General features: G+C 46.7%; 1 protein-coding gene across 7 annotated transcripts in view; it reads left to right on the top strand.

The window, feature by feature from the left end:
- Positions 1 to 12853, top strand: part of LOC105493276 (glycosyltransferase 1 domain containing 1) — a 124402-nt gene that overhangs the window by 86850 nt on the left and 24699 nt on the right. For all 7 annotated transcript variants that reach the window (XR_011608663.1, XM_011760814.3, XM_071070800.1 and 4 more), the window contains 2 exons: positions 21 to 141; positions 8700 to 8798. Coding sequence is in view for 6 of the 7 variants with exons in the window: in XM_011760814.3 (XP_011759116.2) it covers positions 21 to 141; positions 8700 to 8798 (220 nt within the window). In the remaining variant the exon portion in view is untranslated. The remainder of the gene's footprint in view (positions 1 to 20; positions 142 to 8699; positions 8799 to 12853) is intronic.

Below are 12853 nucleotides of genomic sequence, written 5' to 3'. Positions count from 1 at the left end.
CTTCCTGCTTTGTGTTTCAGGGCCGCTGGGGTTCGATTGATTGGAGAGATGCCCCAAGAAGATTTGCATGCGGTGGTGAAGAATTGCTTTGCGGTGGTGAACAGCTCTGTCTCTGAAGGCATGTCAGCTGCAATTCTGGAGGTAATTATGTAACTCAAGTACTGAAAGTGGGAGTATGAAATTGTCCATCACTCCTTTTCTTATTTATGGAGGTGACGTCTTTGTCAATAGCATTCTGCACTTCTCAAAGCTAAAAAGGCCAAGCAGCATACCCGTTGGAGTTCAAAAGTACTTTTGAAGTTCTATCTGGAAGTTTAAAAATATCATTTCATTTCTCATTGCTATTTCTCCTTGCCAGCGATGACGTAAAATAAAACTGGGATGGCATTGCCTCTCTGACCGTCTAAATATCTCTGACAGGAAGGCAGCTAAGGTTACGAAAGATTGGGCCAGGAAACAGGATGAAGGTGTTTTTGCAGGAAGCCTCCTTTTACTTGATCTTTTCTCTTTCTTTTCCATATTTTCTGTAATTCCAGAGCTTGAGGGAGGAGAAGAAAGGGCTGGACTTTGCAGGTGGCAGGAGACAGGGGCAGGGTAGTGATCACAGATGACGGGGTGGCGTGGGGGCCAGGCTGGATCTGATCTCTTTATCTAGCAGTCAGCTCTGTAAAATCGCTTCATCTTTTTTGACAAAATGTGTCTATCCCAGCACCACTCTGCAATTCCCCACCAGTGTATCTTGTGTTTTCAGGACCGAGGTTGGAGTGGGAAGACCGTGCTCTTGAAACCTGGGCAGGTTCTGGCTGGGCTGTGTCCCCTCTTCTGTAAAAGATCCTGGAAATCCTCGCATCCCCTTTGCAATGGGACCACCTACAACATCTCCTCCTCCTTGAGAGGTTTTTGACTGGGGCCTTTTACCATGATCTTCGATGCTTGATGTTAGCTCCTGGGGAGAATCACTGGCCTGTGTCTAACAGAAAAAGATGTTCCTTGTTTTGGGGTTAGTTCATTGCCTTGGGGGCTCCTGAAGAATGAACCCAGAAAAGGGCAGGCTGGACTCACTCATGCCAACACCAGCCTTTGGCACTGGGTTTTCCTCATGTGATTAAAGCACCCAGTGCCGCATGCGTGATACCCCTGGTGGTTCTCAGCACACGCGGCACACGACAGACATGGCGTAAGCATGCATTGATGGGCACATGATAAAGCCTGTTTTCCTGTCGAGAGAAACATGTGGCCACTGCTTCCCGAGGTCTTTGGCCCAGGTGTCATGTGTTCTTTCTGAATATGTGGATTTCTTAGTTCAGTGTCTACTTAGATTAATGCTGTTACTTTATCATAAGTCTTTGGGATATCCATGTATCCCCTTGGATACCGGGTGAATGTACTGAACTTACTAACAAAAGTTAAGATCTGCAAACCTTAGGGGTCCAGAGAGAACGTGTTAAACTAGGAAAAAAATCCTCTCCCTACGTTTAAGAAATGACTGACATTGTGTGCATAATATTTGCTCTTAATTTGGCATCATTTATAAAAGAAGAAAAAAACCTCAAAAGAAAAAAACACAGAGGGAGCCGGTAGCAGCTGTGTATCTGTGCTCATGAATCTGCTGTTAGATGCTTTCAGAGTGCAGAGTGTGAGTTTGTAACGCCATCATCCTCAGCCAGACGTCAGCACCTCAGCTTAGGGGTTGTCGCTAGTATTAATCTCCATTGTCCTTTCAAATCAGCTCCCAGCTGCAGTCCTCCGAGCAATATGTTAGCTTTAAAAGTGTATATGCTGATGGCACCAGTATTTGAGCTATTGTGAATTGCTCCTTTGTAGGTAAATATACGTGTTTTTTCAACTTCTTAAGGAAAGGTAGAGTGGAATTCGGGAATGATTTTACAACCAGCACACACAGCATTTCACTGCCGCTGTCAAACCTCATTTACTTCAAAGCAAAGGCAGCTGTTGGCAATTCCAACTGCCTTAAAATGTTGATGTTGTGTTCCTTTTGAAAACTCCCAAATAACCTTTGGGCAAAGGGTTTTGAATGAAGCTGATTTTGAAGGAGTGGTAAGGGTGCATTTCATTAGAATCAATTCAGATAGCCAAAGCGTTTAATCATGGAATAAGTGCCTATCGCTTTTGAAGGAAGTGATCTTTTGACCTTTCAGAATTAGCTGTATTTTCCCATGGAAGCATATAAACATCCCATTTGCAGAAACACGTTTCTTACTGATAAACTCCGAAAATCAAACTTTAGCTGGATGCGTGGGCAGCTGCGTGAACACTTCTACAACTAATCAGTTGTTTCCAGTTTTGAGCTTTTTTAGAGTTGAATCCTGCAGAGAATTACATTAAAAGTGTATAAACAATTATTTGCTCATCCCAGCTGTCATGATTAGGCTCTTTTCCCGGCCCCAGAACACACACACGCGCGCGCACACACACCCGTACACGCATAGGCGCACACACATGCTCACACACATGCACCGACAGATGCATGCACGCGCACACACGCTCTACCTGAGAGGAAGCCCATCTTCTAAAGCAGAGAGGAGCACCTGCAGGAAGGAGGTGATTCCTGGCCCCTTGGCTTCCAGACTCCAGCCCCAGTGATTGAAATAGGATGTGAGGTCATTCAAGGTGACTCTCTGACTCTGTGTCACTTTGACCTCGACTAGTGTGTCAGCGTGTTTGTGTGTGGATTCGGCGGTGAGATACCTTTGCCACTTGGGGAAGTTGAAGGGCCTTTTGAGTTTTCATCATTAGGAAGAAGCTACTGGCACGTATTTGGGATGGAGCAGCTGCAGGGAGGTGGGGTGCCGGTTCAAGGTGCCAGAATATGGCTAATTCTGAAAGGTCAAAAGATCAATTCCTTCAAAAGTGACAGACACTTACTCCATGATTGAACACTTTGGCTATCTGAATTGATTCTAATCAATTCATTGCATCAGAGTTGTACCCAAAATGCTGTTGGCACCCCCATTGAGAATCCCGGTAACCCCAATTATGTAAGATCCAAATGCGCTGTGGGCACATCCAGCCCAACTCCATCGCCACGTGACAAGCAATGCTTGTCTGACTTGACAGACGCCCAGTAAAGACCATTAAAATGCAAGCCAACCTCTCTGCAACAAAATCTAGACATGGTGGTTTCCAGCCCCAGGTATGTACCAGAATTACCTTGAAGCCTAAACAATCATAGGTACAGGTGATGGTGGCCACCCCTCACAAATCAGGCTTCACTTGTTTTGAGGAGGGGCCTGGCTGCTGAGTTTCTTACGACTGTTCTGCAGGGTAGAACAGAGGCAGTGTCTGTGTAAACCTTTATCAACTCTGCTGAAAATGGCATCCTGGCCACAAAGGCTTTTACAAAGAGTCTCATACGAAGTTTCCCTCTGCCTGATAAGAGCTTGGAGAGCTCATCTGGGGAAAATAAGAAATCAAGTGAGTTCTCATAGGAGCAGAGAGTAGAATAGGGGTAGCAGAGGCTGGGAGTGTGAGGAGTGGGGAGATGTTGGTTGAAGGACCTGAACTTCCAATTAGGAGGAATAAGTTCAAAAGATGTGTACTGCACATCATGGCTACTATAGTTAATAACAATATATTGTATCCTTGAAAATTGCTAAGAGTAGGTCCTAAGTGTTCCCACCACACAAAACAAGTATAAAGTAATGCATATGTTAATTAGCTTGCTTTAGCCATCCCACGGGGTAGATGTGTATCAAAACATCATGTTGTGGCCGGGCGGGGTGGCTCACGCCTATAATCCCAGCGCTTTGGAAGGCTGAGGCTGGTGGATCACCTGAGGTCAGGAGTTCGAGACCAGCCTGGCCAACATGGTGAAACCCCATCTCTACTAAAAATACAAAAATGAGCCGGGTATGATGACTTGCACCTGTAATCCCAGCTACTAGGGAGGCTGAGGCAGAAGAATTGCTGGAACCTGGTAGGCGGAGGTTGCAGTGAGCTGAGATCACACGACTGCACTCCAGCCTGGGTGACAGAGCGAGACTCCATCTCAAACAAAACAAAACAAAACAAAAACCCATCATGTTGTACACTGTAAAAGTAGGCAATTTTTGCTTGCCAGTTTTTTTTTTGCTAATCAATTGAGTTCAAACACGAAGGTGTCAGGTGCCTCTTGGATCCTGACATTTCTTTTTTTTTTTTTTTTTGTTTGAGACGGAGTCTCGCTCTGTCGCCCAGGCTGGAGTGCAGTGGCCGGATCTCAGCTCACTGCAAGCTCCGCCTCCCGGGTTCACGCCATTCTCCTGCCTCAGCCTCCCGAGTAGCTGGGACTACAGGCGCCACCACCGCGCCCGGCTAGTTTTTTGTATTTTTTAGTAGAGACGGGGTTTCACCGGGTTAGCCAGGATGGTCTCGATCTCCTGACCTTGTGATCCGCCCGTCTCGGCCTCCCAAAGTGCTGGGATTACAGGCTTGAGCCACCGCGCCCGGCCGGATCCTGACATTTCATTTGTCTTAGTTCCAGAGTGGGATCCCTGACACCGGCTCTGAGCTGCTTTCTGTCCCGAGCCTGTGAGTCACGCACGGCGCCCCCCTGTGGACTCACGGGGCACGTTCTGAGGACGAGCACACTCACCTCCGTGCGCCGTCCGCCCAGGCACCGGCCGTCTCCGCGCCTGTCAGGCCCAGCTGCACGCCGTCGCCATTGTCCAGGGGTTCTTCTCTCCTTAAGACGTTTCCTTTCTTAAAGGCCCTTTTTGTTGGTTTCTCAAGAGGTGACTTCAGAACTAGGTTTCTGTAAATGTGCAACCCTCAGATTCCACTGAAGTCTGTTTGCCCTCTGTTCATTTCACAGCGTCGTGAGCGGGTTGCACGGCGCCTTTTCTGCTGAACTGCGGTTTTCCTTGCAGGCAGGGCCGTGCCCTGCACGGTGTGGAATCCTTCCCTGCGTCTCCCCTTGCGCCGTGCACCGTCAGATGGGATGCGTATGTTCCTGCCTTCTGTCATTCAGCGGAAGTGGGTAGAGTGCCGGGTCTGCCAGGCTCTGGAGACGCTGCAGCGGACGGACGCTAAAGGGCCTTGTTATCGTGGAGCCCGTGTCCTTGTGAGGGACTGAAAGAAGAGCTGGGAGACGGGCGGGAAGCAGGCAAAGGGAAGAGTGAACAGAGAACTTTAGGACGCGCTGAGGGGGAAGTGCGGCAGCAGACGGGACAGTGGGCGGTGGGGATGTGCTCAGGGAGGCTCCATGGTGGCGTGGGCTGAACGGTGGCCCCTCCCCAAATGCCTGTGTTGAAGTCCTCGCCCCGGCGTCTCAGAATAGGAATGTATTTGGAGAGAGAGGTAATCAAGTGAGAATGAGGTCCCTGGGCGGGGGTGTGGGGTGGGGAGGGGGAGGCTAAAAAGGGAAATTTCTTTCTTTTTTTATTTTGAGACAAAGTTTCACTTTTGTTGCCCAGGCTGAAGTGCAATAGCCAATCTCGGCCCACTGCAACCTCTGCCTCCCAGGTTCAAGTGATTCTCCTGCCTCAGCCTCCCAAGTAGCTGGTATTGCAGGCACACGCCACCAGGCCTGGCTAATTTTTGTCTTTTTAGTAGAGATGGGGTTTTACCATGTTCAGCAGGCTGGTCTTGAACTCCTGACTTCAGGTGATTTGCCCACCTTGGCCTCCCAAAGTGCTGAGATTACAGGCGTGAGCCACTGCACCCGGCCTAATATAGCTTTAATATAATTTTAATTTACTTTATCTCGATGTCTGGTTGTAGGGTCACCTGTTTTTCACTTGGGATTTATGGTTGTGAAGTGCATTCTCAAGACCTAGGACAGGTCACTATGCTCTATAAAACTTACTGAGTCAGGTAGGAAGCCCATCTGCTACTATAGTCTCATTTGCAGTTATAACAATGCCCAGAGACAGATGTAAATTCTGTAGTATTAAGCCATTTAATCTGGACAAGCACGGTGGCTCACACCTGTAATTCCAACAGTTTGGGAGGCCAAGGTGGATGAATTGCTTGATCATAGAAGTTTCAGATGAGTGTGGAAAACATAGCAAGACCCCATCACTACAAAAATTTTTTAAAAACATTAGCTGAGGATGGTGGCATGTGCCTGTAGTCCCAGCTACTAGAGAGGCTGAGGTGGGAAGATTGCTTGAGCCCAGGAGGCGATTGTTGCAGTGAGCTGAGATTGAGCCACGGCATTCCAGCCTGGGCAACCGAGTGAGACCCTGTGCCCCCTTCCCCCGCAAAAAAGGTTATTTAATCTTCCCCACTACCCTTATGAAGGAGATACTTTTATCTCTGTTTTACCTCAGGGGAAACAGTCAAACAGTTGGGGGAGGTTGAGATGTTGACCCAAGATGGTACGAGCAGTATCTAGTGGAACCAGGATTCACACCCAGGCCGATCAGCTTCAGAGCTTCCCTTACAAATGTTATCATTTGTTTACTTCAAAAAAGTGTAAAATCTATAGAATAACTGAAAGAATGGTGCAGCGAATACCTGTGTACCCCTTCACCCACGTTCATCCTCCTGCTTCCTCTTCCTCTCCCCCGTCTCTCTCCATACACATACACTCTCTTCCTCTCTCTTTCTTTTGCCAGATCATCTGAAAGATGGTGGTTGATCACAGCACAGCTAATATTTCTCTCTGAAACTTTGAGGAACAGGTGTCTTCTCCTGCACCTGGGAAGACATGAGCACGCCTGAGAAAATTCAGTGTTAGTCAAATTACATCACTGGATATGCACTCCATGCGTAATTCCCTCGGTGTTGTATTTTTTTTTTTTTTCCAGGCAGGATCCACACAACATTCATGCATTGCATTTGGCTTTGTGTCTCTTTAGTGTCCCCCAGCCCAGCTCCCCATAGCTCTCCATGACGTCGAACCCTCTGAAGGGCCCTGGTCAGTTGTCCTAGAGAACACACAGATAGATTGGGCTGATGCATTCCTTGGGGTTGGATTTACCTCCCACCTCCAGCTGGGACTCCACGCAGGTGATGTGTGCTTCCCACCACGTCAAACGGGAGACACATCGGTCAGCTCTTCCTGCTGTTGGTGACAGATGGCTCCACTGTGAAGCCTTACCTCTTCTCTGTGACTGATAAGTCATCCGTGGAGTGGTGCTTTGGGTTTTGGGAACACAGATGCTCCTCACCTTATGATGGGCTGCCTCCCAATAAACCCATCACAAGTTGAAAATACTGTGAGTTGGCTAACACAGTGAAACCCCGTCTCTACTAAAAGTACAAAAAACTAGCCGGGTGAGGTGGCGGGCACCTGTAGTCCCTGCTACTCGGGAGGCTGAGGCAGGAGAATGGCGTGAACCCGGGAGGCGGAGCTTGCAGTGAGCTGAGGTCGTGCCACTGCACTCAGCCTGGGCGACAGAGTGAGACTCTGTCTCAAAAAAAAGAAAATACTGTGAGTTGAAAATGCGTTAAATACCCGTAAACTACCAAGTATCATAGCTCAGCCTAGCTGACCTTAAATATGCTCAGAAGACTTGCGTTTGCCTACAGTTGGGCAAAATCGTCTAACATGAAACTATTTTATAATAAAGTGTTGAATATCTTATGGAAGATATTATTGGATACTGTACTGAAAGTGAAAAACAGAATGGTTATATTGTTGCTGAAATATGGTTTTTACTGAACATGTGTTGCTTTTGCAGCACCATGAAGTCAGAAAATCTTAAGTGGAATCATTGTAAGTCGGAGACCATCCTGTTTCCTGATGACCTTTTACTTAACGGATTTGATCCGGATCCACTGGGATCCACTGTTGATCCCCAATCCTTGCCTGAATCACTTATTACACTGGGGGTTACAGTGTGATGATTTTCTAATTCTGCTCTTCTATCTACACTTAGTATACGCGCAGATTCTTCTGCAGAGAAGAGCCTTCCCTTTTCTTCCTCCTACTTTTCCTCTTCCTCCTCCTCCTCTTTCCTTTCATTTCCCTCTCATCACCAGGGAATCAGGTATTTTTGAAATTTAGTGTGTTACCATCTGTTACAGTCATTCTTTTTGAAGTTGCAAAATTGTCCTGCCGTGGTCAGTGGGATCCCCTTGAAGTTGGCTTCTGTTTCCTTTCGACCTGACATCACTGAGCTTTGAGCACTGTAGAAAGAGAACTCGCAAAATGCCTCCTGTCCGGGCAGGCGGGGCCAGGGCTGCACGCTGTGCTGTCGGGCTGTCGTCTTGTGGCCCAGCTGCTAGCTGCTGCCAGGCTGTGGGGTATCAGGTGCCTATCTCCAGACCTTCGGAAATGGAAAGTCGGCTTCGTGACTCATCGGAAGGATAAATCCTTTCCCTTTTCCTTTTGTCTGCATGCCAGAGAGCTGAGTTTGGTTTTTGTGGCATTCATACTCCCTTGCCTGTGCTGGAAGGAAATGGCTCCCTCAGGGAAAGAGACGATGGTGATTAAAAACACATCCTCCAGGTGGTCGGTGAAGAGGCATCGAATGAGCATTCAGAGAGAAGGGCTTCTTTGTGACACTGCAATAATTATGTCAGACAAGCGATTACAGTATATAGTGTTTCAGAGCTTCCAAACATAGTAAGTAATTAAAATTGAGATGTATTTTCAAACGTGCTATTGAGATTGGGATCTCATTTTGGCAAGGCGTATTTTTTGTGAGGTGCCAGAGGTCCAGTTAACCCAAGAAGTGACTCCGCCCCACCTTGCCGCAGAGGCTCTTGAAATGACTGCCTTCTGCCCCCTTTCCTCCTGTCTCCTCCAGGCGATGGATTTAGAAGTTCCGGTGCTGGCCAGGAACATCCCCGGGAATGCTGCCGTGGTGAAGCATGAAGTCACAGGGCTACTGTTTTCCAATCCTCAGGTAAAGAAAAGTTCTTTCCCTCCATTCACTCACCTCGTCTGAATAGTTTTCCTGTGTTTAATGGAGAGAGTCTTTCTGTTAGCGCTCAGTATTCCTGTCCTAGCCGGAGCCCTGCAGAAAGCGTGCTGTCTTCTATTATCACCTGGGCAGCTGCCTGGGTGTGCCACTAGCAGAAGCCTAGGGAACAGGAGCATTGAGTTCCATTCTTGATTCTGTTGCCAAGTTGCTGTCCAGAGCTGGGAAAGATACGTCACCTCTGAGATGTCTGGATTTCTGATTTCTGAAATGGGTAGTCTCAGATACAACCTTGTATTTATGGAACATCTGCTGGCTTTCAGAGGACGAGAGCTTATGTGATCACTTTTCATTCCTTGAAACAAATGCACAAACTATGCAGGGTTCCTGCGTAAATACATGAACATGTGTGTACATCGGGAAATAGAAGAAAGGGCCATGTACCTGTCCCTTGATTTAGCTGGCTATCCGGTGACTTCTGGGGTACACACGTGTGCCATCACCTCCCAGGAGCACGGAAAGGTATTGCCCAGTGTAGGGGGCCACAGATGGTTCTGGGGATTCGTCCTCCAGGGTTAGCCTGCATCCGACACCCAGAGTGCCTCCTGCAGAGAGTGACCCTGGCCGAGTCTCCAAGCCCCACTTTGCCTTCCGGATAAGTGAAGCTTATCGTAACACCTGCCTCTTAGAGTTGTGACATGCGCTGAATGCGTTGATGGCAGAGCTTTAGCGGTGCACACGACACATGCCCAGAGCTCACTAAACACCAGTGTTATCAAAAGGGGTGTTGGCTGGGTGCAGTGGTGCACTGGCTCACGCCTGTAATCCCAGCACTTTGGGAGGCTGAGGTGGGAGGATCATTTGAGGTCACGAGTTTGAGACCAGCCTGGGCAACATGGTGAAACCCTGTCTCTACTAAAAAGTTTTAAAAAAAAAAATGCTGGGTGTGGTGCATGCCTGTAATTCCAGCTACTCGGAGGCTGAGGCAGGATAATCACTTGAACCCGGGAGAGGGAGGTTACAGTGGACCAAGATCGCGCCACTGCACTGTGTCTGGGCAACAGAGTGAGACTCTGTCTCAAAAAAAAAAAAGGAAGGCATTGTCACTTCGTATCCCTAGTAAATAAAAATCTTTTTTTTTTTTTTTTTTTGAGACAGGGTCTCACTGTGTAGCCCAGACACAGTGCAGTGGTGTGATCATGGCTTACTACAGCCTTGACCTTCTGGGCTCAAGTGATCCTCCCACCTCAGCCTCCTAAGTAGCTAGGACTACAGACATGCGCCACCACACCTGGCTAATTTTGTTTATTTTTTGTAGAGACAGGATCTCGCCTTTTTGCCCAGGCTGGTCTCAAACTTCTGGCCTCAAGTGACCCACCTGCTTGGCCTCCTGAAGTACTGGGATTATAGGCATGAGCACCACGTTCAGCGAAAATTAGCTTCTTAAAAAAATATTAGCTTCTACTACTAACCGTCTTTATTAAAGCACATATGCTCTTCCAAAATCCAGAAAGCTATGCTTCAAAACTGAAAACTCAAATACTTGAATATTCAGTTTTTAAGATTTCCTGCAGAAGATGTTTAATTCAAGTTCACTCTCCCTTTCTGTAGTGTGATGACGTGTCATGCTTTTCACTGCCTGCTTCTCACAGAGTTGTAAACAAATTCCAGCACAAACAACATGAAAGCTTCATGGGGCAGTGGGGGGTGGGGGGTGGCAGGGGGGTGGGGGGTGGCAGGGGGGTGGAGATAGAGATTGCAAGTCGTGAGGTATCAGCAAGTCCTGAATGAATGCACTGACCATCCCGGGAAGGGGAAGGAAATAGCAAAGGTGGGACCCAGGCATTTGTCTGTTATTGTCTACAAAAGGCGTAGGTAGCACTGAAGGCTTCTCTTTTGATAGTAATATCTAAAAGCCCAAATAATATCCGGATAGGAAGAGTTTTCAGTAGTTACTTGTTGATTCTCCAAACAAAGGCTTATTGCTTTTTACCATACTCTATATCTCTCAAAATCAACTCCAGCCAAGCTTCAGGTCAGCGAATATTAATCTCCACTCTGGCAAAGTGTTCTGGATTTTTTTTTTTCCGTCTCCCAAAAGGCAACGTCTGTTTACTTTATAGCTCAATTTCAAAGGACCAAAGAAAGCACTCCAACTTTATCAGTGAAAGTCTGAATAGCAATCCCTTATAAGTGGATATATTAGGCTGAACAGGAGAATGAAAGCAGTTTGGCTCTTCCTATTTCACACAACCTCTTGTAAGATATTGCGTTTAATGTTTGCAAATCACTATCGTGCCTCCGATGTATTCAGGTCATTTCTGCGAGTTACCGGCTTCCTGTGAGCCATCAGACACAACTCTGCAGCACTCAGGGAGTCTAGTTGCAGACTTATTTTGATTCCAGCACTTTCATGTTAATTTCACAAAAGACGTTAAAAAAAATCAAACTCTTGTGGTTTTATGTTGGGGGAGGCTGCGATTCTTAGCACATGTTGAAAGAGTGCGCTAGACATGGATGTCGCACCTGGTTTAGTTTGGTTTTCTTTACAGTCTCCTTCCAGTTTTACCTAGCACGGGGTAGGAGCTGTTGCTTTAAAAACAATATGCATTTTAAATAAGTCAGGGACTATGGTTCTATGAATCTGGACTAAAAAACTCACATGAAAGGAACCACTAGTGGGTTGCCAGTGTTGGCAAGATTAATGTTAAATATGAGGCCGGGCACTATGGCTCACGCCTGTAATCCCGGTACTTTAGGAGGCTGAGGTGGGTGGATTGCCAGAGGTTAGGAGTTCGAGACAAGCCTGGCAAACATGGCAAAACCCTGTCTCTACTAAAAATATGAAAATTAGCCAGGTGTGGTAGCGGGTGCCTGTAACCCTGGCTACTCGGGAGGCTGAGGCAGGAGAATCACTTGAACCTAGGAGGTGGAGGTTGCAGTGAGCCAAGATTGTGCCGAGATTGCACCAATGCACTCCAGCCTGGGTGACAGAGCTGGGTGTCTCAAAACTTAAATAAATAAATAAATAAATAAATAAATAAATAAATAAGGATTTCCATATGCTTTGGAACCTGCATTCCATTTTTTAAGAAGGAATGTCCATGTCAGAGCGGCAGCCTTAGTTATGTACACATATGGAGTATATTTTACCATGCTTGCTATTCAAATCAGTGTTAAATGTGCAGTTAGTAGTTCTGCATTCACTTTTATTTTCTAATTGAGAATGTAAAGAAAGCCGGTGTAAAAAGATGAAGTTCAACATGTTAGACTATACGTTTAATACCCCAGTTAACTATTTTTCAAAACAGAAAACTGATTTTACATACAGTAAAGGATGTGGGTGACTGTTAATGGGCATTCCTTATTCTTTTCATTTTGTGAATCTTTTATAAAATGGTATTAGTCAGGGTTCCCCAGAGAAACAGAACCAGTAGGAGATATATATAAATATGTGAGGAGATTTCTTATAGCAATTGGCTGACATGATTATGGAAGCCAGAAAGTTCCATTATCTGTTGTCTGCAAGCTGGAGATGCAGGAAAGCCAGTGGCACGATTCAGTACGAGGCTAAAGGGCCCAAGAATCAGGGGTGTGAATCCAAAAGAAGGAGGTCAGCATATGGAAGACACACCTGCACCTCTATGTTTATCAAAGCACTGTTCACAATAGCCAAGGTATGGACTCAACCTAAGTGTCCATCAGCAGATGAATATATGAGGAAAATGTGGCACATATACCCAGTGGAGTACTATTCAGCCACAAAAAGAAGGAGCTGTGTCACTTATGGCAACATGGCTGGAACTGGACGAAATTATAGTAAGTGGAATAAGGCAGGCAAAGAAAGATGAATATCATACATTCTTGGAGTCTGAAAGGCTGAGACTCAGGAGCTCACATGTCTCTGGGCAGAAGAAGATGGATGTCCCAGCTCAAGAAGCAGGAAGATTTCCCTTCCTCCGCCTTCTCATTCTATTCCGATTGGATGGTGCTGGCCTGCATTGCTGAGGGTGCAGCTTCCCTCTTAAGTTCACAGATTC

Source organism: Macaca nemestrina, chromosome 10 (genome assembly GCF_043159975.1).
Source record: "Macaca nemestrina isolate mMacNem1 chromosome 10, mMacNem.hap1, whole genome shotgun sequence".
Classification (NCBI taxonomy): Eukaryota; Metazoa; Chordata; class Mammalia; order Primates; family Cercopithecidae; genus Macaca; species Macaca nemestrina.
Note: the sequence above shows the minus strand (reverse complement) of the source record. Positions and strands in the feature narration are given on the sequence as shown.